A 24,932-nucleotide genomic window follows, 5' to 3' on the forward strand; every position below is an offset into this window, starting at 1 on the left:
ACCCAGCGCCTCCATGCCACCCGCCCGCGCCCCCTTGCTGCCCACACCCCGCCTTTGCAAGTCCAGCCGCCCGCCGGCCCTGTCAGTCCGCCTGCCCTGGCGTGCCGTCTTGCTTTCCGCACCCTCAAAACACTGCGCGCGCCGCCGGCTTCTCGCACACACGCCAAAAGCCGCGGGGCCAGCGGGCTGGCTCCCCGCACCCAGCTCTCTCTCCCCCCCGAACGCCCCTGCCGGGAGGACGGTGCAGCTCAGCAAAAGGTCGGCCCGCTGCGTTGGCCGGGAATCGAACCCGGGTCAACTGCTTGGAAGGCAGCTATGCTCACCACTATACCACCAACGCTACACAGCCCGGGCGGCCTCCGGACGCCGGCCCCGGGCTCGCCCCAGCATACGCTCCCCGCCGCCGCCGCCGCCGCCGCCGCCGCCGCCGCCGCCGCCTCCGCATCCCTGCCCCGACGCCCCGTCAGCCGGAGGCTCTGCGCCGCCGCCGGCGCCACCAGCAGCCGCGCGCCGCCCCATGCGCGCCAGCGCGACGCCGTTGCGTGGTCCACCGGCCCGACGGCCTTGCGGCCCTCCGGCCCTTCGCTCCCCGCCGCGGCCCGCGAACGCCTCCGCCCTCAGCCCCGGCGGGCAACGCGGGGCACGCAGCTTCCCGCACCCAGCTGGCCAAAGCCCTTCTCCACCGGGCGCTGGGCGCCGCCACTTCCCACGACGACTTGGGGACACGGGACCCAGCTGCCTGCACGCGTCGCGGCGCTGTGCCGAGCCGCACGGCGGGGGCGTCGCGAGCCTAGGAGCCCACTGAGGCAGCCAGTGGGGGTGGGTGCGTGGGCGGCCGGGCGGCCGGGCGCGCCGCAAGCTCCGGCTCTGGTCGGGCAAGGCCGTGGGGTGGCCAAGGAGGCCCTCGCTCGGCCGTGGCGACCGTGCGCCCGGCGACCACAAAGGGCTCAGGCTGGAGGGCTGCACGGGGAGAGGGGGGGTCGACGGTGGCTAGGCAGGGCACCGCGCCCTGGCGCCTCGCCCAAAGGCGGCGGGACGAGACCAAGGGCCCTTGGGGGCCTGGCGGCAGGACAGAGAGCGACCGCGGCCACCAAAAAGGGGGTGTGGCCTCCCCGTCGGGGAATCGAACCCCGGTCTCCCGCGTGACAGGCGGGGATACTCACCACTATACTAACGAGGACGGCGGCGACCGTCCTACCGCCCGGCCGCTCACCGGCTCTCGGGCTGCCTGCCGACGCGTCCCCCTGCCCAGCACGGGCCCCCGGCCACCGCGGGTCCCGACCCAACCGCGCACCCAACCAACCGCCTCGGTCACAGCGGCAGCCCGCCACCCCGACAGGGCCCCGGACCCCCGGGGCACTGGACACTCCCCAGTGCGCGCCGCCTCTTGCCTCCAACGCGGGCATTCCGCCGGCAGAAGGGGGCCCGAGAAGGAAAGCCAGGCTGCGAGGACACGGTGGGCGCGCGCCGGCCGGCGTCCGGCCAGGAGAGGCGCGGCTGGGGAGGGGCCGGCCCGCCCAGGGCCCGGCTGGGTCCGGGGCGCGACCCGCGGCCGAGCCAGGCGCCTCGGCCTGCGACCGCCGCGCGCCGGCTCCGTCGACACCCACCCCGGACGGCCGCCTGCCTGCCTGCCTGCCTGGCTGCCTGGCTGCCTGCCGCGGCGCAGCGCGCGGCCCGCCAAGGGCACCGGGGCTGGCGCCGCGTCGGGTCCCAGCCAGGCGAGCGGCCACGCGCCCAGCCAGGCCCGCCGTCAGGATGGCCGAGCGGTCTAAGGCGCTGCGTTCAGGTCGCAGTCTCCCCTGGAGGCGTGGGTTCGAATCCCACTCCTGACAAGCCAGCCTTTTGGCCCGCCGGACAAACGCACCCGTCCTCCCCGCGCCACTGCCTTTCTCCGCACACGCGCTGCCTCCCGCCGCCTGCACCCCCGCCCCAGGAACCTTCAGTCCTCCTCAGCGCATCCTTCCTCCCCAGCTGGCTGCAGCTGCAGCTGCAGCTGCTGGTTTTCCTGCCTCCCCGCTTCCCCCTCGCCCACCCTCGCCCACCCTCCCACTTCCACTCCCACGGCCCCGCCCCGCCCCCGGCCGCGCCGAAGCACGCAGCCCCGCCGCGGGTGGCAAGCCCTCCTCGCGTCGCCGGCGCTCCGACTTCTGCCGGGAACGGCCAACTGGCTCTCGCAGCCTTGCTTCCACGTCCGCCCCCGGCCGCTCTCCCTCCGGCCGGCACCCTGTCCTCCGCAGCCGGCCCGCCGGCCCGCCTGCGCTCCCCAGCCACACCGAGGCGGCCGAGCCCCCGCCTTGCCCGCCAGGGGGGTGCTGCGTGCCCTCGACGCTTCTGCGCCTTGCGGCCTTGGCCGGGCCACACCTGCCTGCCGCCCGCCAGGGACACGTGCCTCCCAGCCTTCCTGCGGGCCAGCGAACACCGGTCTTCCTGGCACGAGTCCGTCCCGGGAAGGGTGCTCCTCTGGGGAGGGAGCGGAAGCCCTGCGTGCCCGTGCAGCCCACCCACAGGCGCCCCCGCGCCCGTTCCCGGGGCAAGCCGCTGCCCGGGCCGCAGCCAAGCCCGCCTGCGCGCGCTCCCTGCCTCAGCCGGCAGTCCCCGAGCCAGGAGCCGCTCTGCCAAAGGGCCCCTCCTCACCAGCACCACCACCCCGTCAGAGCCGGACCTCGGGAGCGCGGGCCGCCAGAGCGCACGAGCCGGGCTCACACGCCTTGGGGTCGGGACCCGGCGGTCGCTGAGAGGAACGTCGGCGCGCGGCCGCAGCGACCACGCGGCGCCTGCGCCTGCACCTGACAGGGATGCCGGCGCCGGGCAGACGGCGTCGGCTCCCGGCCCCCTCGGGCGACACCGACAGGGTCGCGGCGGCCGTGGTCGGCGCAGAAGGCGCGGGACGGGCCGAGTGGGTCCCTCCGAGAGCGCCGCGCCCTGGGGTCCTGCACGTGCCCGGATCCTGGCTTTCAGGTCGCGCCCCCCACCCCCTACCCCCAACCTCTATCTCCCGTCGTCTCCTGTTCCGATAGAGCAGATAGATGCCGACGGGCGACGGGCGAGCAGTGAGCAGTGCCGGGCGGGTGGCGGTCAGCGCCTCTGGGGCGGCGTCGGGCGGCTTTGGTCATCGGTGCATGGGTGGTTCAGTGGTAGAATTCTCGCCTGCCACGCGGGAGGCCCGGGTTCGATTCCCGGCCCATGCAGCCACAGCGTCCCCTTTTGGTCCCGCACTGCAGCCCCAGAGCCCAGCTAGGTCTGCCGGCTGAAAGGCGCTCCGGGCAGCGCTCCTGCAACCGCTGGCTGCTACCTGCCGCCCGCTGCCTCTCCCACGCAGACGCCCACCACCCCGCCCCGCCCCACCCCACCCAGAAAAGGCCCTGCTGCCAAGCCTCCGTGGCCCCAAGCCCTGCGGGCTCAGCCGCCCGTGCGTCCAGGCACCTTTCTTGGGTTTGCTCGCTTCCTCACCCGGACCCAGCCGGGGGCTCAGGGATTGCCCTGGAAGGAATACCCCACGGCTGGCAGCCGCCCGCACCACCTCGTCACCTTTCACAACGTCCGTCTCCAAGCTCCCTGCCTCACTCTCCCCACACTCCGGAGAATCAATCACACTACGTTTGCACGGCCAGGAGCAAGGAAGTTGCCACATCTGGCAAGCATACATCCCTTTCGCCTGGAGGGTCCCTGGACCAGAGTCTTGCAGGAGGACTTCCAAAGAAGTCCACCAGCTCCCCGTCCCTCGGCAGAAATAGGTCCCCAACAGGGACGGCCTCACCGTCTCCAACACCACCCCATCCCCCTGAAACCCTGTTGCGCGCCACACCTCAGCATCAGCCCTGCCGCAAGAGCACCACCACCTCAGCCTGCACCCTCACCGTCCCCCGACTTCCCCAAACGCACCCCATCCTCCCACCCCCACCCCGCTCGGCGCCTCCCCCATCTGCACACCCCCCCTCCTCCCCACGCCCAGTTCCTCCCTGAGCCATTCCAAATCCCAGTCTTGTCCAGGAACCTGCCTTTGCATTTGTCGCACTGGCCTGCCTCCCCCCACCCCCCACCCCAGGCCAGGGCCTGCTCCTCTTTCTGCGGCTTCCAACACGAGTAGAACTGATTTACAGTCCTGGGTTAGTCTCAGGTGCTCGGCAAAGGGATTCAGTCCCCTGTTCTTTTCCAGGTGATTTTCCAGTGTAGGTTAAGGTGAGACACGAATACAGTTCTCATGCTACAGAGGAAAGCTCTGTTGCTCATCGACTGTAAGCATAGTATTTCCTATCTCTTGATCCGACGCCAACTTCGTCCCTTCCCTGCCTTTCCCCTTGGGTAGCCCTATGCACCTTTTCTACGTCTCAAGGTCGGTTTCCCGTTGCACAGACATTCCTTTGTATTCGTTGTTCGAGTCCACAGAGCTTTGTCCCTCTCCACCCGACCCACTTCACTCAGTGGACCCTTCTGTGGGTCCGTCCGGCCTTGTGGCCCATGGCGATGGCTGCTCCTTCTTGATGGCTGCGTCACATTCCACGGTATGTATTTGCCTCACCTTCTCGTGCCGGCCACGGGCCGACCGGCACATGAGCGTTTCCCATGTCTCGGCTACGGCACCGAGGGCTGCGATGACCCTGGGGGATGCCCGCCTCTCTTCCCATTGGGCGTGCTGTCTTTTCCCGATGAGTAGCCGGGATTGGGTCTGCTGGATCACAATGTAAGCTCTTCTTTTTCCTACTCTTGGACCGATCCTCGACTGACGGACTTCCCCGGAGTGGCAGTCGTTGTTCTGGAAGTGTAGAACAGCACGATCTACAGCCTGGTGCCCGTGTCCGCTGTACAGCGTTGTGATTCACTCCTGTGCATGTGGGATTAGGGTTTCAGATCGGTTTCCGTTACAGGTGATGACAGGATGTGGGATCTCATTCCCTGTAGCATCCCGTGTATCCTCGTTGCTCCTCTCCTTTCTACGCAGTACTGGTACGGTACATCCGTTGAGCCCGGCTCCTCATCCATCCCTCCGTGCGTGACTCTGCCCTTGGGAAGCCCGAGGCTGCTTTCCCGAGTCTGAGAGTCTGTCGCTGGTTGGCACAGGGGTGAATATGTACAACACTTTAGATTCCCCCATCTGTGACCCTGTCTGTGTGACTTCCCTCACCAAGGGTAATATTCTGCAGCTCCAGCCGCTGTTGCTGCCAGTGACACTGCTTGACTCGTGTGGACGGCTCAGTGGCATCCCATTCTCTCCCTTTCTCTGGTATGGCACCTTCGTGGGTGAGCCGTTGGGGATGGGCACTAGGGTTTCCTCCACGTCTCGGCTACGGCAAACAGTGCTGCCATGACCGTGGGGTTGGCATGTGTCTTTCCGAATGAAGAGTTGCGGCTCTCACGGGTATGTACCCAGGGTGGGCTTGGGACAGCTCGCCTGTTTCCCGCTGACTTAGTTGCCTGTAGATTTCGTTTTCTTGTCAAAGCTTACTCGAATGTCGGAGTTGCGGTTGTTGCGGAAGTACAGTGGATTTCCAATATTGTGCTCGTTTCCGATGGACCGCAAAGTGATTCTGTTTCCCATGTACAGATTTTGGATTTCGTGTATGTTTTCAGATTCTTTTCCACTTGAGGGTATTCCAGGGTCCTGACGCTTATTCCCTGTGTTGAACTGGATCCCCTGGGCGCTTCTCCCTCTATCCAGGGTCCTGCGTATCTGTTGGTCCCAGCTGCGCACTCATCGCTCCAGCGCTGCCTTTCCGCTGGCGTTACCCTAAGGTGGTGTTCTGCGTGAGTGGGTTTCTCCCCGGCAAATAGCGTCGTTTTGCATTCTTTCACACGTTCCACATGTCTTTGTCCCACGCGGTCTGACATTCTTCACCAAGTGTAAGAGTCTCTAGGTCCGTCATTGCTTGTGACAAATGGCAACACTTGGTTTACTTCTTTATGCCTGAGTGATGGTTCCATGCTACACCTGTGCCACCTCTTCTCGGGCCCGCCACGTGTGCATGGGCGCTGGGCCTTGCTCCGTGTCTTGGCGACGGCAAACAGTGCTGCCGTGTCCGTGGCGGTGTGCGGACCTCAGACCTCCCCGACGTTTGCCCTCTGCGGGTGTGTACCCTGGAGGGATGACTGTGCTCGGTCACATGGGAGCTCTCCTTGGTCCTCGTGAAATCTCAGCCACCCGAGCTCCCAACCACCACCCCCCATCCTACCCTGACCCCCCAGCCATGTCACACCCGAGACGGGACATTTGCTCCTGATGAGTGGTGACTTTGGTCTCTGGGGCGGTACGGCGGGCCCACCCACCCATCTCGGGCCAGTTCTGGCCCCCATCTGGCACTCCGTTTCTGTCGTTCGCTTGCCTGTGTCCTCAGCCCACCGCTGAGCCTGAGCAGCCTGCGGCACCGCGCACCAGTGTGGCTCGCCCGTTCACCCGCCACCCCGCCCAAATGGAGTGCTCTCGCACCATCTTCCTCACGCCACAGCACCCTCACTGTCACGGCCTGCCCTCTGCCTTTCCCTCCAGACGCCAGGCTCGGCCCCATGCCCCCACCCCCGCCGCCATCCCCCTGGAGCTCGGGCCACCCCTCACACGTCCTGCCCTGGCCTGGCCTGCCCTGCCCTGACGTTCACCAGCTCGGGCCTCCCTCCGGCTCCACAGGCCCACCCCGACCCCGCGCCCACCCCTACCTCCCGCAGATCCGTCCCGGCCTCTCACCTGCGCCTGGCACGGCTTCGCCACCGCGCCCATGCTTCTGCAGAGGGCCTGCTCAAGTGGCCTGCCGATCTTTGGGCCAGGTTCCCGCGAGCCCCACACGCCCCTTCCCGCCGGCCCTCCAGGCAGACCCCACCCAAGCACCCCCGGGCCTGCCTGCCAGCCCCTCGGCTCGCTGCCGCCCCCTCTGCCTGTGATCGCGCTGCCCAGGTCCCTGATCCACGTGGGGCGCCCACCAGCCAGGGCCCCAAGCACCTTCGTCCCATACTCTCCCCCACGCACGCTGACGCCCACGACACGGCAGGGGCCTCAAGGAGACCTCCTTTAACAACGACAAGCACACGTCGGGACACGGGGGCTCTTTTCCCAAAGGGGACTCGGCTTCGTGCCTTTCGCACCCAAATGTGCCGCCCTCTACGCACTTTGGTGACCTTCGTCGGCCGTCCACTTCACCTCCGAAGGACACAGTCCTTGAACAGACGTGAAATGAAACCCTTTGGGGATAGACGAGCCCGAGATTGGCCCAGGGGGAGGCTGTGGTGGGCGATTACCCTCGGGGAGAGTTCCTAGGGGAAGACGATGACAGGTAGGGGAGAGGGATAGAGTGGATCCTGGATAGACAGGTTAGAGAGAATGGGAAACTCTTAGATGTCATAACTAGGGGAGGGGTGCGTGGAACAGGGCGCTCTGTGTGTGTGTGTGTGCGTGTGTGCGCGCGCGTGCGCCCGAGTGCCCACCTTTGGTTACGAGTGGGGGAGGGAGGCCTGGGTAAACCTTGCCTCAGTCCGGTAGGCTTGAGAGCTGTGGTCAGGCAAGGGAAACACCCTGATGGTCGGGTTGTCCTCCCCGGCAGGCATCGCTGCCTCGAGCGCATCTGCCGCCTCCCGGCTGGTGGGCTAGCTTTTCCCAGCCGGGCCGGGCCGGCCCGCCCGGCCCGGATCTGCGAGCCCTCTCCCTTCCACTGCGGGGTGGTGGGATTCGCGGCACAGGTCCACATCCATCTTCACCCCTTTGCCTCGGGGAGAGCGAAGAAGAACTAAAGAGCCTCTTGAGGAAAGTGAAAGAGGAGAGTGAAAACGTTGGCTTCAAACTCAACATTCAGAAAACTAAGATCATGGCATCCCGTCCCATCACTTCATGGCAAATAGATGGGGAAACAACAGAAAGCGGGCGAGACTTCATTTGGGGGGGCTCCCCCAAAGCACTGCAGACGCCGGCCGCGGCCGTGAAATGAAAAGACGTTCGCCTCCTTGGGAGAAAAGCTATGGCCAATCTTGACAGCATGTCCAAAAGCAGAGACGAGGGGTGTGACGAGGGTCCGTCTCGTGAAAGCTACGGCTTCTCCGGCGGTCACGAACAGATGTGAGAGGTGGAGTATAAAGAAGGCCGAGTGCCGAAGAATTGATGCTTTTGGACTGCGGTGTTGGAGAAGACTCTTGAGAGTCCCTTGGACTGCGAGGAGACCCAACCCGTCCATCCTAGAGGAAATCAGTCCTGGATATTCATTGGAAGGACTGAGGCTGAAGCTGAAACTCCGATCCTCTGGCCACCTGACCCGCAGGACTGACTCACGGGAAAAGACCCTGATGGAAGGCAGGAGGAGACGGGGACGACCCGACAGAAGATGAGAGGCTTGGATGGCATCCGCGACTGGACGGACGTGGGTCTGAGCAAGCCGCGCGAGTCGGTGATGGACAGGGAAGCCTGGGGCTGCTGCAGTGCCCTGAGCGACCGAACTGATCCCGATGCCTCCCGGGCGCCGTGGTCCGCCTCCCAGAGCCCAGTCCAGACCAGAACCCTCTTGGAGACACCAGCGGCATACGGGAGTCACAGCCAGCCCGGGACCTGGCACGCAGTGGCCAAGCCGCCCAGAGAGGTGGCTGGCATGAGGGACATGGGAAGGCAGGCGTGTCCGTGGCCACTGGCCCCCACTCCCAGAGGCAGATCCCCCTCGCTCACCTTGGGCTGCGGCCACCGCCCCTGCCGCTGCTGGCCCCCGTTGGTGGTTGGTGACCACCGCAGCCCGCGCCCCTACCCCCGCGCCTACCCCCACCCGCCCTATCCAACCCCACCTCCCCACCCCCACCCACAGCAGGAGAACCAGCACAAGCCCAGGAGCATCACGGCCGCCACCAGGGCCAGCAGCCGCAGCCCCTCAGGAGGGAGGGAGGCGGGGCATGGGAGGCCTCGGGCCGGTCGTGGTGAAAGCGGCGCGGCGCGAGGTCGCCACTGCGGCCAAAAAAGCTTTGCCCCGGGGGACGGCGGAGGTGGCCTGAATCGCGCTTGGGCTGGAGGTGCAGGGTCCCGGGGGGGCCTCTGGCGCAGTGCTGAGCTGCTAAGTCGCTTCAGTCCTGTCCGACTCTGTGCGACCCCATAGACTAGACGGCAGCCCACCAGGCTCCCCCGTCCCTGGGATTCTCCAGGCAAGGACACTGGACTGGCTTGCCATTTCCTTCTGCAATGCGTGGAAGTGAAAAGTGAAAGTGAAGTCGCTCGGTCCTATCGGACTTTTAGCGCCCCCATGGTCTGCAGCCTCCCAGGCTCCTCCGTCCATGGGATTTTCCAGGCAAGAGGACTGGAGTGGGTTGCCATTGCGTAGGCTAAAAGGCTGGGCGGGTCGCCGGCGAGGACCTCGGCAGGTGGCAGGCCTCCGGAGAGGAAGAAGAAAGGCTTCCCTGACCGGGAATCGAACCCGGGCCGCGGCGGTGAGAGCGCCGAATCCTAACCACTAGACCACCAGGGAGCGTCGGGGCAAGGCCCTCGCCTGCTCCGGCTGAACCCAGCGCCTCCATGCCACCCGCCCGCGCCCCCTTGCTGCCCACACCCCGCCTTTGCAAGTCCAGCCGCCCGCCGGCCCTGTCAGTCCGCCTGCCCTGGCGTGCCGTCTTGCTTTCCGCACCCTCAAAACACTGCGCGCGCCGCCGGCTTCTCGCACACACGCCAAAAGCCGCGGGGCCAGCGGGCTGGCTCCCCGCACCCAGCTCTCTCTCCCCCCCGAACGCCCCTGCCGGGAGGACGGTGCAGCTCAGCAAAAGGTCGGCCCGCTGCGTTGGCCGGGAATCGAACCCGGGTCAACTGCTTGGAAGGCAGCTATGCTCACCACTATACCACCAACGCTACACAGCCCGGGCGGCCTCCGGACGCCGGCCCCGGGCTCGCCCCAGCATACGCTCCCCGCCGCCGCCGCCGCCGCCGCCGCCGCCGCCGCCGCCGCCTCCGCATCCCTGCCCCGACGCCCCGTCAGCCGGAGGCTCTGCGCCGCCGCCGGCGCCACCAGCAGCCGCGCGCCGCCCCATGCGCGCCAGCGCGACGCCGTTGCGTGGTCCACCGGCCCGACGGCCTTGCGGCCCTCCGGCCCTTCGCTCCCCGCCGCGGCCCGCGAACGCCTCCGCCCTCAGCCCCGGCGGGCAACGCGGGGCACGCAGCTTCCCGCACCCAGCTGGCCAAAGCCCTTCTCCACCGGGCGCTGGGCGCCGCCACTTCCCACGACGACTTGGGGACACGGGACCCAGCTGCCTGCACGCGTCGCGGCGCTGTGCCGAGCCGCACGGCGGGGGCGTCGCGAGCCTAGGAGCCCACTGAGGCAGCCAGTGGGGGTGGGTGCGTGGGCGGCCGGGCGGCCGGGCGCGCCGCAAGCTCCGGCTCTGGTCGGGCAAGGCCGTGGGGTGGCCAAGGAGGCCCTCGCTCGGCCGTGGCGACCGTGCGCCCGGCGACCACAAAGGGCTCAGGCTGGAGGGCTGCACGGGGAGAGGGGGGGTCGACGGTGGCTAGGCAGGGCACCGCGCCCTGGCGCCTCGCCCAAAGGCGGCGGGACGAGACCAAGGGCCCTTGGGGGCCTGGCGGCAGGACAGAGAGCGACCGCGGCCACCAAAAAGGGGGTGTGGCCTCCCCGTCGGGGAATCGAACCCCGGTCTCCCGCGTGACAGGCGGGGATACTCACCACTATACTAACGAGGACGGCGGCGACCGTCCTACCGCCCGGCCGCTCACCGGCTCTCGGGCTGCCTGCCGACGCGTCCCCCTGCCCAGCACGGGCCCCCGGCCACCGCGGGTCCCGACCCAACCGCGCACCCAACCAACCGCCTCGGTCACAGCGGCAGCCCGCCACCCCGACAGGGCCCCGGACCCCCGGGGCACTGGACACTCCCCAGTGCGCGCCGCCTCTTGCCTCCAACGCGGGCATTCCGCCGGCAGAAGGGGGCCCGAGAAGGAAAGCCAGGCTGCGAGGACACGGTGGGCGCGCGCCGGCCGGCGTCCGGCCAGGAGAGGCGCGGCTGGGGAGGGGCCGGCCCGCCCAGGGCCCGGCTGGGTCCGGGGCGCGACCCGCGGCCGAGCCAGGCGCCTCGGCCTGCGACCGCCGCGCGCCGGCTCCGTCGACACCCACCCCGGACGGCCGCCTGCCTGCCTGCCTGCCTGGCTGCCTGGCTGCCTGCCGCGGCGCAGCGCGCGGCCCGCCAAGGGCACCGGGGCTGGCGCCGCGTCGGGTCCCAGCCAGGCGAGCGGCCACGCGCCCAGCCAGGCCCGCCGTCAGGATGGCCGAGCGGTCTAAGGCGCTGCGTTCAGGTCGCAGTCTCCCCTGGAGGCGTGGGTTCGAATCCCACTCCTGACAAGCCAGCCTTTTGGCCCGCCGGACAAACGCACCCGTCCTCCCCGCGCCACTGCCTTTCTCCGCACACGCGCTGCCTCCCGCCGCCTGCACCCCCGCCCCAGGAACCTTCAGTCCTCCTCAGCGCATCCTTCCTCCCCAGCTGGCTGCAGCTGCAGCTGCAGCTGCTGGTTTTCCTGCCTCCCCGCTTCCCCCTCGCCCACCCTCGCCCACCCTCCCACTTCCACTCCCACGGCCCCGCCCCGCCCCCGGCCGCGCCGAAGCACGCAGCCCCGCCGCGGGTGGCAAGCCCTCCTCGCGTCGCCGGCGCTCCGACTTCTGCCGGGAACGGCCAACTGGCTCTCGCAGCCTTGCTTCCACGTCCGCCCCCGGCCGCTCTCCCTCCGGCCGGCACCCTGTCCTCCGCAGCCGGCCCGCCGGCCCGCCTGCGCTCCCCAGCCACACCGAGGCGGCCGAGCCCCCGCCTTGCCCGCCAGGGGGGTGCTGCGTGCCCTCGACGCTTCTGCGCCTTGCGGCCTTGGCCGGGCCACACCTGCCTGCCGCCCGCCAGGGACACGTGCCTCCCAGCCTTCCTGCGGGCCAGCGAACACCGGTCTTCCTGGCACGAGTCCGTCCCGGGAAGGGTGCTCCTCTGGGGAGGGAGCGGAAGCCCTGCGTGCCCGTGCAGCCCACCCACAGGCGCCCCCGCGCCCGTTCCCGGGGCAAGCCGCTGCCCGGGCCGCAGCCAAGCCCGCCTGCGCGCGCTCCCTGCCTCAGCCGGCAGTCCCCGAGCCAGGAGCCGCTCTGCCAAAGGGCCCCTCCTCACCAGCACCACCACCCCGTCAGAGCCGGACCTCGGGAGCGCGGGCCGCCAGAGCGCACGAGCCGGGCTCACACGCCTTGGGGTCGGGACCCGGCGGTCGCTGAGAGGAACGTCGGCGCGCGGCCGCAGCGACCACGCGGCGCCTGCGCCTGCACCTGACAGGGATGCCGGCGCCGGGCAGACGGCGTCGGCTCCCGGCCCCCTCGGGCGACACCGACAGGGTCGCGGCGGCCGTGGTCGGCGCAGAAGGCGCGGGACGGGCCGAGTGGGTCCCTCCGAGAGCGCCGCGCCCTGGGGTCCTGCACGTGCCCGGATCCTGGCTTTCAGGTCGCGCCCCCCACCCCCTACCCCCAACCTCTATCTCCCGTCGTCTCCTGTTCCGATAGAGCAGATAGATGCCGACGGGCGACGGGCGAGCAGTGAGCAGTGCCGGGCGGGTGGCGGTCAGCGCCTCTGGGGCGGCGTCGGGCGGCTTTGGTCATCGGTGCATGGGTGGTTCAGTGGTAGAATTCTCGCCTGCCACGCGGGAGGCCCGGGTTCGATTCCCGGCCCATGCAGCCACAGCGTCCCCTTTTGGTCCCGCACTGCAGCCCCAGAGCCCAGCTAGGTCTGCCGGCTGAAAGGCGCTCCGGGCAGCGCTCCTGCAACCGCTGGCTGCTACCTGCCGCCCGCTGCCTCTCCCACGCAGACGCCCACCACCCCGCCCCGCCCCACCCCACCCAGAAAAGGCCCTGCTGCCAAGCCTCCGTGGCCCCAAGCCCTGCGGGCTCAGCCGCCCGTGCGTCCAGGCACCTTTCTTGGGTTTGCTCGCTTCCTCACCCGGACCCAGCCGGGGGCTCAGGGATTGCCCTGGAAGGAATACCCCACGGCTGGCAGCCGCCCGCACCACCTCGTCACCTTTCACAACGTCCGTCTCCAAGCTCCCTGCCTCACTCTCCCCACACTCCGGAGAATCAATCACACTACGTTTGCACGGCCAGGAGCAAGGAAGTTGCCACATCTGGCAAGCATACATCCCTTTCGCCTGGAGGGTCCCTGGACCAGAGTCTTGCAGGAGGACTTCCAAAGAAGTCCACCAGCTCCCCGTCCCTCGGCAGAAATAGGTCCCCAACAGGGACGGCCTCACCGTCTCCAACACCACCCCATCCCCCTGAAACCCTGTTGCGCGCCACACCTCAGCATCAGCCCTGCCGCAAGAGCACCACCACCTCAGCCTGCACCCTCACCGTCCCCCGACTTCCCCAAACGCACCCCATCCTCCCACCCCCACCCCGCTCGGCGCCTCCCCCATCTGCACACCCCCCCCTCCTCCCCACGCCCAGTTCCTCCCTGAGCCATTCCAAATCCCAGTCTTGTCCAGGAACCTGCCTTTGCATTTGTCGCACTGGCCTGCCTCCCCCCACCCCCCACCCCAGGCCAGGGCCTGCTCCTCTTTCTGCGGCTTCCAACACGAGTAGAACTGATTTACAGTCCTGGGTTAGTCTCAGGTGCTCGGCAAAGGGATTCAGTCCCCTGTTCTTTTCCAGGTGATTTTCCAGTGTAGGTTAAGGTGAGACACGAATACAGTTCTCATGCTACAGAGGAAAGCTCTGTTGCTCATCGACTGTAAGCATAGTATTTCCTATCTCTTGATCCGACGCCAACTTCGTCCCTTCCCTGCCTTTCCCCTTGGGTAGCCCTATGCACCTTTTCTACGTCTCAAGGTCGGTTTCCCGTTGCACAGACATTCCTTTGTATTCGTTGTTCGAGTCCACAGAGCTTTGTCCCTCTCCACCCGACCCACTTCACTCAGTGGACCCTTCTGTGGGTCCGTCCGGCCTTGTGGCCCATGGCGATGGCTGCTCCTTCTTGATGGCTGCGTCACATTCCACGGTATGTATTTGCCTCACCTTCTCGTGCCGGCCACGGGCCGACCGGCACATGAGCGTTTCCCATGTCTCGGCTACGGCACCGAGGGCTGCGATGACCCTGGGGGATGCCCGCCTCTCTTCCCATTGGGCGTGCTGTCTTTTCCCGATGAGTAGCCGGGATTGGGTCTGCTGGATCACAATGTAAGCTCTTCTTTTTCCTACTCTTGGACCGATCCTCGACTGACGGACTTCCCCGGAGTGGCAGTCGTTGTTCTGGAAGTGTAGAACAGCACGATCTACAGCCTGGTGCCCGTGTCCGCTGTACAGCGTTGTGATTCACTCCTGTGCATGTGGGATTAGGGTTTCAGATCGGTTTCCGTTACAGGTGATGACAGGATGTGGGATCTCATTCCCTGTAGCATCCCGTGTATCCTCGTTGCTCCTCTCCTTTCTACGCAGTACTGGTACGGTACATCCGTTGAGCCCGGCTCCTCATCCATCCCTCCGTGCGTGACTCTGCCCTTGGGAAGCCCGAGGCTGCTTTCCCGAGTCTGAGAGTCTGTCGCTGGTTGGCACAGGGGTGAATATGTACAACACTTTAGATTCCCCCATCTGTGACCCTGTCTGTGTGACTTCCCTCACCAAGGGTAATATTCTGCAGCTCCAGCCGCTGTTGCTGCCAGTGACACTGCTTGACTCGTGTGGACGGCTCAGTGGCATCCCATTCTCTCCCTTTCTCTGGTATGGCACCTTCGTGGGTGAGCCGTTGGGGATGGGCACTAGGGTTTCCTCCACGTCTCGGCTACGGCAAACAGTGCTGCCATGACCGTGGGGTTGGCATGTGTCTTTCCGAATGAAGAGTTGCGGCTCTCACGGGTATGTACCCAGGGTGGGCTTGGGACAGCTCGCCTGTTTCCCGCTGACTTAGTTGCCTGTAGATTTCGTTTTCTTGTCAAAGCTTACTCGAATGTCGGAGTTGCGGTTGTTGCGGAAGTACAGTGGATTTCCAATATTGTGCTCGTTTCCGATGGACCGCAAAGTGATTCTGTTTCCCATGTACAGATTTTGGATTTCGTGTATGTTTTCAGATTCTTTTCCACTTGAGGGTATTCCAGGGTCCTGACGCTTATTCCCTGTGTTGAACTGGATCCCCTGGGCGCTTCTCCCTCTATCCAGGGTCCTGCGTATCTGTTGGTCCCAGCTGCGCACTCGTCGCTCCAGCGCTGCCTTTCCGCTGGCGTTACCCTAAGGTGGTGTTCTGCGTGAGTGGGTTTCTCCCCGGCAAATAGCGTCGTTTTGCATTCTTTCACACGTTCCACATGTCTTTGTCCCACGCGGTCTGACATTCTTCACCAAGTGTAAGAGTCTCTAGGTCCGTCATTGCTTGTGACAAATGGCAACACTTGGTTTACTTCTTTATGCCTGAGTGATGGTTCCATGCTACACCTGTGCCACCTCTTCTCGGGCCCGCCACGTGTGCATGGGCGCTGGGCCTTGCTCCGTGTCTTGGCGACGGCAAACAGTGCTGCCGTGTCCGTGGCGGTGTGCGGACCTCAGACCTCCCCGACGTTTGCCCTCTGCGGGTGTGTACCCTGGAGGGATGACTGTGCTCGGTCACATGGGAGCTCTCCTTGGTCCTCGTGAAATCTCAGCCACCCGAGCTCCCAACCACCACCCCCCATCCTACCCTGACCCCCCAGCCATGTCACACCCGAGACGGGACATTTGCTCCTGATGAGTGGTGACTTTGGTCTCTGGGGCGGTACGGCGGGCCCACCCACCCATCTCGGACCAGTTCTGGCCCCCATCTGGCACTCCGTTTCTGTCGTTCGCTTGCCTGTGTCCTCAGCCCACCGCTGAGCCTGAGCAGCCTGCGGCACCGCGCACCAGTGTGGCTCGCCCGTTCACCCGCCACCCCGCCCAAATGGAGTGCTCTCGCACCATCTTCCTCACGCCACAGCACCCTCACTGTCACGGCCTGCCCTCTGCCTTTCCCTCCAGACGCCAGGCTCGGCCCCATGCCCCCACCCCCGCCGCCATCCCCCTGGAGCTCGGGCCACCCCTCACACGTCCTGCCCTGGCCTGGCCTGCCCTGCCCTGACGTTCACCAGCTCGGGCCTCCCTCCGGCTCCACAGGCCCACCCCGACCCCGCGCCCACCCCTACCTCCCGCAGATCCGTCCCGGCCTCTCACCTGCGCCTGGCACGGCTTCGCCACCGCGCCCATGCTTCTGCAGAGGGCCTGCTCAAGTGGCCTGCCGATCTTTGGGCCAGGTTCCCGCGAGCCCCACACGCCCCTTCCCGCCGGCCCTCCAGGCAGACCCCACCCAAGCACCCCCGGGCCTGCCTGCCAGCCCCTCGGCTCGCTGCCGCCCCCTCTGCCTGTGATCGCGCTGCCCAGGTCCCTGATCCACGTGGGGCGCCCACCAGCCAGGGCCCCAAGCACCTTCGTCCCATACTCTCCCCCACGCACGCTGACGCCCACGACACGGCAGGGGCCTCAAGGAGACCTCCTTTAACAACCGACAAGCACACGTCGGGACACGGGGGCTCTTTTCCCAAAGGGGACTCGGCTTCGTGCCTTTCGCACCCAAATGTGCCGCCCTCTACGCACTTTGGTGACCTTCGTCGGCCGTCCACTTCACCTCCGAAGGACACAGTCCTTGAACAGACGTGAAATGAAACCCTTTGGGGATAGACGAGCCCGAGATTGGCCCAGGGGGAGGACTGTGGTGGGCGATTACCCTCGGGGAGAGTTCCTAGGGGAAGACGATGACAGGTAGGGGAGAGGGATAGAGTGGATCCTGGATAGACAGGTTAGAGAGAATGGGAAACTCTTAGATGTCATAACTAGGGGAGGGGTGCGTGGAACAGGGCGCTCTGTGTGTGTGTGTGTGTGTGTGTGTGCGCGCGCGCGCTGCGCCCGAGTGCCCACCTTTGGTTACGAGTGGGGGAGGGAGGCCTGGGTAAACCTTGCCTCAGTCCGGTAGGCTTGAGAGCTGTGGTCAGGCAAGGGAAACACCCTGATGGTCGGGTTGTCCTCCCCGGCAGGCATCGCTGCCTCGAGCGCATCTGCCGCCTCCCGGCTGGTGGGCTAGCTTTTCCCAGCCGGGCCGGGCCGGCCCGCCCCGCCCGCCCGGATCTGCGAGCCTCTCTCCCTTCCACTGCGGGTGGTGGGATTCGCGGCACAGGTCCACATCCATCTTCACCCCTTTGCCTCGGGGAGAGCGAAGAAGAACTAAAGAGCCTCTTGAGGAAAGTGAAAGAGGAGAGTGAAAACGTTGGCTTCAAACTCAACATTCAGAAAACTAAGATCATGGCATCCCGTCCCATCACTTCATGGCAAATAGATGGGGAAACAACAGAAAGCGGGCGAGACTTCATTTGGGGGGGCTCCCCCAAAGCACTGCAGACGCCGGCCGCGGCCGTGAAATGAAAAGACGTTCGCCTCCTTGGGAGAAAAGCTATGACCAATCTTGACAGCATGTCCAAAAGCAGAGACGAGGGGTGTGACGAGGGTCCGTCTCGTGAAAGCTACGGCTTCTCCGGCGGTCACGAACAGATGTGAGAGGTGGAGTATAAAGAAGGCCGAGTGCCGAAGAATTGATGCTTTTGGACTGCGGTGTTGGAGAAGACTCTTGAGAGTCCCTTGGACTGCGAGGAGACCCAACCCGTCCATCCTAGAGGAAATCAGTCCTGGATATTCATTGGAAGGACTGAGGCTGAAGCTGAAACTCCGATCCTCTGGCCACCTGACCCGCAGGACTGACTCACGGGAAAAGACCCTGATGGAAGGCAGGAGGAGACGGGGACGACCCGACAGAAGATGAGAGGCTTGGATGGCATCCCCGACTGGACGGACGTGGGTTTGAGCAAGCCGCGCGAGTCGGTGATGGACAGGGAAGCCTGGGGCTGCTGCAGTGCCCTGAGCGACCGAACTGATCCCGATGCCTCCCGGGCGCCGTGGTCCGCCTCCCAGAGCCCAGTCCAGACCAGAACCCTCTTGGAGACACCAGCGGCATACGGGAGTCACAGCCAGCCCGGGACCTGGCACGCAGCGGCCAAGCCGCCCAGAGAGGTGGCTGGCATGAGGGACATGGGAAGGCAGGCGTGTCCGTGGCCACTGGCCCCCACTCCCAGAGGCAGATCCCCCTCGCTCACCTTGGGCTGCGGCCACCGCCCCTGCCGCTGCTGGCCCCCGTTGGTGGTTGGTGACCACCGCAGCCCGCGCCCCTACCCCCGCGCCTACCCCCACCCGCCCTATCCAACCCCACCTCCTCACCCCCACCCACAGCAGGAGAACCAGCACAAGCCCAGGAGCATCACGGCCGCCACCAGGGCCAGCAGCCGCAGCCCCTCAGGAGGGAGGGAGGCGGGGCATGGGAGGCCTCAGGCCGGTCGTGGTGAAAGCGGCGCGGCGCGAGGTCGCCACTGCGGCCAAAAAAGCTTTGCCCCGGGGGACGGCGGAGGTGGCCTGAATCGCGCTTGGGCTGGAGGTGCAGGGTCCCGGGGGGGCCTCTGGCGCAGTGCTGAGCTGCTAAGTCGCTTCAGTCCTGTCCGACTCTGTGCGACCCCATAGACTAGACGGCAGCCCACCAGGCTCCCCCGTCCCTGGGATTCTCCAGGCAAGGACACTGGAGTGGCTTGCCATTTCCTTCTGCAATGCGTGAAAGTGAAAAGTGAAAGTGAAGTCGCTCGGTCCTAGCGGACTTTTAGCGCCCCCATGGTCTGCAGCCTCCCAGGCTCCTCCGTCCATGGGATTTTCCAGGCAAGAGGACTGGAGTGGGTTGCCATTGCGTAGGCTAAAAGGCTGGGCGGGTCGCCGGCGAGGACCTCGGCAGGTGGCAGGCCTCCGGAGAGGAAGAAGAAAGGCTTCCCTGACCGGGAATCGAACCCGGGCCGCGGCGGTGAGAGCGCCGAATCCTAACCACTAGACCACCAGGGAGCGTCGGGGCACGGCCCTCGCCTGCTCCGGCTGAACCCAGCGCCTCCATGCCACCCGCCCGCGCCCCCTTGCTGCCCACACCCGCCTTTGCAAGTCCAGCCGCCCGCCGGCCCTGTCAGTCCGCCTGCCCTGGCGTGCCGTCTTGCTTTCCGCACCCTCAAAACACTGCGCGCGCCGCCGGCTTCTCGCACACACGCCAAAAGCCGCGGGGCCAGCGGGCTGGCTCCCCGCACCCAGCTCTCTCTCCCCCCCGAACGCCCCTGCCGGGAGGACGGTGCAGCTCAGCAAAAGGTCGGCCCGCTGCGTTGGCCGGGAATCGAACCCGGGTCAACTGCTTGGAAGGCAGCTATGCTCACCACTATACCACCAACGCTACACAGCCCTAGTTCCGCCGTTCGCAGGCCCCGGGCTCGCCCCAGAATACTCTTCCCGCCGCCGCCGCCTCCGCATCCCTGCCCCCACGCCCCGTCAGTCACCCGGAGGCTCTGTGCCGTCGCCGTCGCCACCATCAGCCGTGCGGCGCCACTTGCGCGCCAGCGCTACGCAGCTACCGGGGTCCACCGGGCCGCCCGCCCCTGGCCGGCGCTTCCAAGGCTTTGCGGCCCTTGCCCTTCGATCCCCACCGCGGCCCGCGCACGCCTCCGCCCTCAGCCCCGGCAGGCAACGTGGGGCACGCAGCTTCCAGCACCCAGCTATCCAAAGCCCTTCTCCACCGGGAGCTTGGCGCAGCCACTTCCCACGAAGACTTGGGGATACGGGACCCAGCTGCCTGCACGCGTCGCGGCGCTGTGCCGAGCCGCACGGCGGGGGCGTCTGGAGCCTAGGAGCCCACTGAGGCAACCAGTGGGGGTGGGTGCGTGGGCGTGCCCCAACTTCCGCTCTGGTCGGGCAAGGCTGGGGTCGCCAAGGAGACGCCAGTTCCGCCATGGCGACAGTGCGCCCAGCGACCACAAAGGGCTCAGGCTGGAGGGCTGTACGGGGAAAGGATTTGACGGTGGCTAGGCCGGGCACCGCGCCCTGGCGCCTTGCCCAAAGGCGGCGGGACGAGACCAAGGGCCGTTGGGTGCCTGGCGGCAGGACAGAGAGCGACCGCGGCCGCCAAAAAGGGGGTGTGGCCTCCCCGTCGGGGAATCGAACCCCGGTCTCCCGCGTGACAGGCGGGGATACGCACCACTATACTAACAAGAACGTCGGCGACCGTCCTACCGCCCTGCCGCTCTCGGGCTGCCTGTCGATGCCTCCCCCTGCCCAGCACCCGGCACCACGTGTCCTGACCCAACCGCGCACCCAACCAACCGCCTCGGTCACAGCGGCAGCCCCCACCCCGGCGGGGCACCGGTCAGTGGTCGGCAAAGTGTCAGTCCCCCGTTCTTTTCAGGTGATTTTCCAGTGTAGGTTAAGGCGAGTTACGGATACAGTTCTCATTTTACATAGGAAAGCTTTGTTGCTTATCTACTGTTTGTATAGCATTTCTTAACTCTTGATCTGATTCCCAATGCGTTCCTACCCTGCCTTTCCCCTAAGGTAGTTTTCTACCTCTTAAATTGCGTATAGGGTGTAGGGGGATGGTGAGGGTGTATCTGAGGTGGTGATGCTCTTGGGGCAGGGCTGATGCTGCGGTGAAGCGCACGGGCTGCTGAGCCCGCTGTGTTACGTGCCACGGGGGCTTGGGAGCAGGCCTTTTATGGGTGGCATAGGGAGGGGTCGTCGGGTCTGCGTGGGAGAGGCAGCGCGCAGCAGGTAGCAACCAGCGGTTGCAGGAGCGATGCCTGGAGCGCCTTTCAGCCGGCAGACCTAGCTGGGCTTCGGGGCTGCACTGCGGGACCAAAAAGGGACACTGTAGCTGCATGGGACGGGAATCGAACCCGGGCCTCCCGCGTGGCAGGCGAGAATTCTACCACTGAACCACCCATGCACCGGTGGCAAGCACCGCCCGACGCTGCCCTAGAGGCCCTGGCCGCCACCGGCCCGTCACCGCTCACTGCTCGCCCGTGGGCATGTATCTGCTCCATCGGAGCAGGAGACGACGGGCGTGCGACCTGAAAGCCAGGATCCGGGCACATGCACGACTCCAGGGCGCGGCGCTCTTGTGGGGACCCCGGGTCGGCGGGACGCGGGCCCACTCGGCCCGTCCCGCGCCTTCTGCGCTGACCACGGCCGCCGCGACCCTCTCGGTGTCGTCTGAGGGGGCCGGCAGTCCATGCGGTCTGCCCCGCGCCGGGATCCCTGTCAGGTGCAGGCGCTGTGTGGTCGCTGCGGCCGCGCGCAGACGGTCTCGCGACGTACCGGTTCTCGACCCAAAGTGCCTCTGGCGTGCTGACTTTCCGGCCTGGCCGGGGTAGGGCGTGGGAGAGCGGGCGGGGGCCGGGATGCGGGGCTCGGGCTGTGCGCCCGAGTGCGGGAGCGCGACGCCCTGGAGCCCCTCCGCCGCCGACCCCCCTCCCCCCGAGCGGCGCTCATGCCCAGGGACCCAAAGGCGTGTGGGCCTGGCTCCTGCGCTCTGGCCGACAGCGCTCCCGGGGTCTGTCTCTGACACAGTGGTGGTGGTGGTGAGGAGGGGCCCTTTGGCAGAGCGGCTCCCGGCTCGGGGACTGCCGGCTGAGGCAAGGGAGCACGCCAAGTCGGGCTTGGCTCCGGCCTGGGCAGCGGCTTCCCCCGGGAACGGGCGGCGGTGGCGCCGAGGTCGGGCGCGCCGGCCGGGCGCCTGTGGGTGGGCTGCACGGGCACGCAGGGCTTCCGCTCCCTCCCCAGCGGAGCACCCTTCCCGGGACGGACTCGTGCAAGGAAGGTCGGTGTTCGCTGGCCAGCAGAAAGGCTGGGTGGCACGCGTGCCGGGCGGGCGCCAGGCAGGTGTAGCCCGGCCAAGGCAAGGGGGGGGCTCGGCTGTCTCCTTGTGGCTGTGGAGCGCAGGCAGGCCGGCGGGGCGGGCGGGGAGGACAGGATGCCGTCCAGAGGGAGAGCGGCCGCTGCGGACGTTGAAACAAGGCTACGAGAGCTAGTTGGCCGTTCCCCAGGCAGAGGTCGGAGCGCCGGCGAAGCGAGGAAGGCTTGCCACCCGCCGCGGGGCTGTTGAGTCGGCGCGGACCGGGGCGAGCTGGAGCGCGGCCGTGGGCGTGGATGGGCGTGGGTGGGCGTAGGTGGGGGCGCGGGTGGGCGTGTTTCGGCGGGGGTGGGCAAGTAGCAGTCAGAAAATCAGCAGCTGCAGCCTCAGCCATCTTGGGAGGAAAGATGCGTTGAGAAGGACTGAAGGTTCCTGGTGTGGGGTGCAGGTGGCGGGAGGCAGCGCGTGTGTGGAGAAAGGCAGTGGCGCGGGGAGGACGGGTGCGTTTGTCCGGCGGGCCAAAAGGCTGGCTTGTCAGGAGTGGGATTCGAACCCACGCCTCCAGGGGAGACTGCGACCTGAACGCAGCGCCTTAGACCGCTCGGCCATCCTGACGGCGGGCCTCGCTGCGCGCGTGGCCGCTCACCTGGCTGGGACCCGACGCGGCGCCAGCCCCGGTGCCCTTGGCGGGCCGCGCGCTGCGCCGCGGCAGGCAGCCAGGCAGGCAGGCAGGCAGGCAGGCGGCCGTCCGGGGTGGGTGTCGACGGAGCCGGCGCGCGGCGGCCGCAGGCCGAGGCGCCTGGCTCGGCCGCGGGTCGCGCCCCGGACCCAGCCGGGCCCTGGGCGGGCCGGCCCCTCCCCAGCCGCGCCTCTCCTGGCCGGACGCCGGCCGGCGCGCGCCCACCGTGTCCTCGCAGCCTGGCTTTCCTTCTCGGGCCCCCTTCTGCCGGCGGAATGCCCGCGTTGGAGGCAAGAGGCGGCGCGCACTGGGGAGTGTCCAGTGCCCCGGGGGTCCGGGGCCCTGTCGGGGTGGCGGGCTGCCGCTGTGACCGAGGCGGTTGGTTGGGTGCGCGGTTGGGTCGGGACCCGCGGTGGCCGGGGGCCCGTGCTGGGCAGGGGGACGCGTCGGCAGGCAGCCCGAGAGCCGGTGAGCGGCCGGGCGGTAGGACGGTCGCCGCCGTCCTCGTTAGTATAGTGGTGAGTATCCCCGCCTGTCACGCGGGAGACCGGGGTTCGATTCCCCGACGGGGAGGCCACACCCCCTTTTTGGTGGCCGCGGTCGCTCTCTGTCCTGACGCCAGGCCCCCAGGGTCCCTTCGTCTCCTTCCTCTGCCTTTGGGCGAGGCTGACTGGGCGTCCTGGCAGGGATGCTGCAGTGTCGGCGAGAGTGCCTGGGCTGAGCCCGGTGCCGGCGTCTCCCTCGGCTGTGCAGCGATGGTGGTATAGTAGTGAACATATTTCCCTTCTAAGCGGTTGACTCGGGTTCAATCCCTGACAAGGCAAAGGGCCGGAATTTTGCTGAGTTCCACCGCCCTCCCGTCACGGGCATTCGGTGGAGAGAGAGCTGGGAGCGGGGAGCCAGCCAGCTGGCCCGCGGCTTTTGGCGTGTGTGCGAGAAGCCGGCGGCGCGCGCAGTGTTTTGAGGGTGCTGAATGCAAGAAGGCACGCCAGGGCAGGCGGACTGACAGGGCCGGCGGGCGGCTGGACTTGCAAGGGCCGGGTGTAGGCAACAAGGTGGCGCGGGGCGCGTGGCATGGATGCGCTGGGTTCAGCAGGAGCAGGCGAGGGCCGAACCCCCACGCTCCCTGGTGTTCTAGTGGTTAGGTTTCGACGGTATCATCGCCTCTGTCTGGGGTCGTTTCCCAGGCAGGGAATGGTTTATTTTTCCTCTCCTTAACCCACTCATCTCCCCGGCAGGACCCTAGCGCCCCGTAGTCCAGGGTTGCTCCGAGATCAGAAAGTAGGGCGACTCGTGTATTCTGGGTTAACTTTTTACTTAAATTATTACAATCACCTGGGTGAGACATACTTGCAATTTGAAATCTAGGTAACAGGTGTCTTAGAGGAGCAATGTAGTGTTTGTGGAAAGATCTCTGCATAAAATCTGCAGTAATGAGCTTGCCTCCTCGGTTTCTATTTTGCAACCCGTTGGTGTGTTTGGCTCTTTAGTGAGAGGTTGTTGGTTCACTCCCGCTCATGGATGTTTATCAAGTAAATATTTTGAGGTAACATCGCTTTCTAACATTCGGTAAGCTTCATTTGTAGGATAATATATTTCTGCTTCTGTATACGCTAGTAGGTGCTCCGCACTGGAAGTTTAGTTTTTACTCCTCACCAAACAGTGATCCATTTATCCATTTTCCCCTCCCCACAAGGCCTTGACAATTTTGAGTCAGGATCATTAAAGATTCTGCTACTGATGTCGCAGTCTTCCTTTTTCTCCACCTTACTTTTAGACATCGTTCTAATCCAGAATGCTATGAATCAATTGTCTAGTAAGAGACATTTCTTAGTTTTCCACATCCTAATCAGACAGGAGTTATCTGCAGTGAAACAAACATTCCTTTCCTTTTTTCCCGGAAGGAAATCCTTTGAGAGTGGCTTTTCTACAGAATCTCACAGCCAGTGGGCTGTTACAAGTGGGGGCTGCTACCACACAAAATAGCTACAGGTCTCTACTACCATTGAGCCACAAAACACCCTTCTTTTGCCACCATGGTAACTTCATATACAGTGTTGGGAAGGTCTTGGGTTAGTGTCCATTGCCATTCCAAAGGGGGAAATTGGAGGCACAGAGCAATCACTGGTTCACGGTACTTTTAACATCCAGCCTGATACACGATGCCAGTTCTGTAAGGCCCACTGCTGCTCACTGGGAATGATTTTCTGCCTCGCAGTATCATCCCCTGAGTTATCCTTACTCTTCCATTAGAATAGCATTTGCAGCTGATCCTTCCCCCCCTCCTCTAGCCTGCTTTCTGCCCATCAAAATTTGGAGATCCAAGGCTTCTTTTAATTTTGTCTCTATCCCTTTCAGTTCAAGCTGATGTACTCCCTTTAAAGACTTGAAGAGTTTTTTAGATGTCAATATATATTTCACTTATTGGACAAAAACCACACTCACAAATCTCTTTGAGATAAGCCCTTTTTTACTTTGGGCTCTTGGTGAGGCTAGTGGAGGCCAAGGCCCTTAATATTCTTTAAAAAGCTTCATTAAGGCAAAGTCTTTGAGGCATGCC

The 24,932-nt window shown here is 65.7% G+C and overlaps 1 protein-coding gene and 14 non-coding genes across 15 annotated transcripts; 6 read left to right on the forward strand and 9 right to left on the reverse strand.

Moving 5' to 3' along the window:
• Positions 1 to 13: 13 nt before the first annotated feature.
• On the forward strand, positions 14 to 3,963 carry LOC123465912 (basic proline-rich protein-like). The gene is made up of 4 exons (XM_045166199.1): positions 14 to 258; positions 468 to 1,101; positions 1,253 to 3,123; positions 3,222 to 3,963. Exons 1-4 carry the CDS (start codon positions 14 to 16, stop codon positions 3,961 to 3,963), a joined length of 3,492 nt encoding a protein of 1,163 aa, XP_045022134.1.
• TRNAG-UCC lies at positions 269 to 340 on the reverse strand. The gene has a single exon. It is a non-coding gene; the product is annotated as a tRNA-Gly (tRNA).
• Positions 1,109 to 1,180, reverse strand: TRNAD-GUC. Its single transcript has one exon. It is a non-coding gene; the product is annotated as a tRNA-Asp (tRNA).
• On the forward strand, positions 1,750 to 1,832 carry TRNAL-CAG. Its single transcript has one exon. It is a non-coding gene; the product is annotated as a tRNA-Leu (tRNA).
• Positions 3,118 to 3,188, forward strand: TRNAG-GCC. Its single transcript has one exon. It is a non-coding gene; the product is annotated as a tRNA-Gly (tRNA).
• Positions 3,964 to 9,341: 5,378 nt separating the features above from the next.
• Positions 9,342 to 9,413, reverse strand: TRNAE-CUC. Its single transcript has one exon. It is a non-coding gene; the product is annotated as a tRNA-Glu (tRNA).
• A 302-nt stretch (positions 9,414 to 9,715) lies between these two features.
• Positions 9,716 to 9,787, reverse strand: TRNAG-UCC. Its single transcript has one exon. It is a non-coding gene; the product is annotated as a tRNA-Gly (tRNA).
• A 768-nt stretch (positions 9,788 to 10,555) lies between these two features.
• Positions 10,556 to 10,627, reverse strand: TRNAD-GUC. The gene has a single exon. It is a non-coding gene; the product is annotated as a tRNA-Asp (tRNA).
• A 569-nt stretch (positions 10,628 to 11,196) lies between these two features.
• Positions 11,197 to 11,279, forward strand: TRNAL-CAG. The gene has a single exon. It is a non-coding gene; the product is annotated as a tRNA-Leu (tRNA).
• Positions 11,280 to 12,564: 1,285 nt separating this feature from the next.
• Positions 12,565 to 12,635, forward strand: TRNAG-GCC. The gene has a single exon. It is a non-coding gene; the product is annotated as a tRNA-Gly (tRNA).
• A 6,165-nt stretch (positions 12,636 to 18,800) lies between these two features.
• On the reverse strand, positions 18,801 to 18,872 carry TRNAE-CUC. The gene has a single exon. It is a non-coding gene; the product is annotated as a tRNA-Glu (tRNA).
• A 301-nt stretch (positions 18,873 to 19,173) lies between these two features.
• On the reverse strand, positions 19,174 to 19,245 carry TRNAG-UCC. The gene has a single exon. It is a non-coding gene; the product is annotated as a tRNA-Gly (tRNA).
• A 1,471-nt stretch (positions 19,246 to 20,716) lies between these two features.
• Positions 20,717 to 20,787, reverse strand: TRNAG-GCC. Its single transcript has one exon. It is a non-coding gene; the product is annotated as a tRNA-Gly (tRNA).
• A 1,438-nt stretch (positions 20,788 to 22,225) lies between these two features.
• Positions 22,226 to 22,308, reverse strand: TRNAL-CAG. Its single transcript has one exon. It is a non-coding gene; the product is annotated as a tRNA-Leu (tRNA).
• Positions 22,309 to 22,873: 565 nt separating this feature from the next.
• On the forward strand, positions 22,874 to 22,945 carry TRNAD-GUC. The gene has a single exon. It is a non-coding gene; the product is annotated as a tRNA-Asp (tRNA).
• The last annotated feature ends 1,987 nt before the right edge of the window (positions 22,946 to 24,932 follow it).

The sequence above is a fragment of the Bubalus bubalis genome, chromosome 6, assembly GCF_019923935.1.
Source record: "Bubalus bubalis isolate 160015118507 breed Murrah chromosome 6, NDDB_SH_1, whole genome shotgun sequence".
Taxonomy (NCBI): domain Eukaryota; kingdom Metazoa; phylum Chordata; class Mammalia; order Artiodactyla; family Bovidae; genus Bubalus; species Bubalus bubalis.

Excerpts from the sequence above, each read along its gene's own strand:
- LOC123465912 (XM_045166199.1), top strand. The coding sequence starts at position 14 with ATGCCACCCGCCCGCGCCCCCTTGCTGCCCACACCCCGCCTTTGCAAG. Across the intron at positions 259-467 it reads ACGGTGCAGCTCAGCAAAAG|CCGGAGGCTCTGCGCCGCCG; the intron begins GTCGGCCCGCTG and ends ACGCCCCGTCAG. Across the intron at positions 1,102-1,252 it reads CCGCGGCCACCAAAAAGGGG|CACGGGCCCCCGGCCACCGC; the intron begins GTGTGGCCTCCC and ends CCCCCTGCCCAG.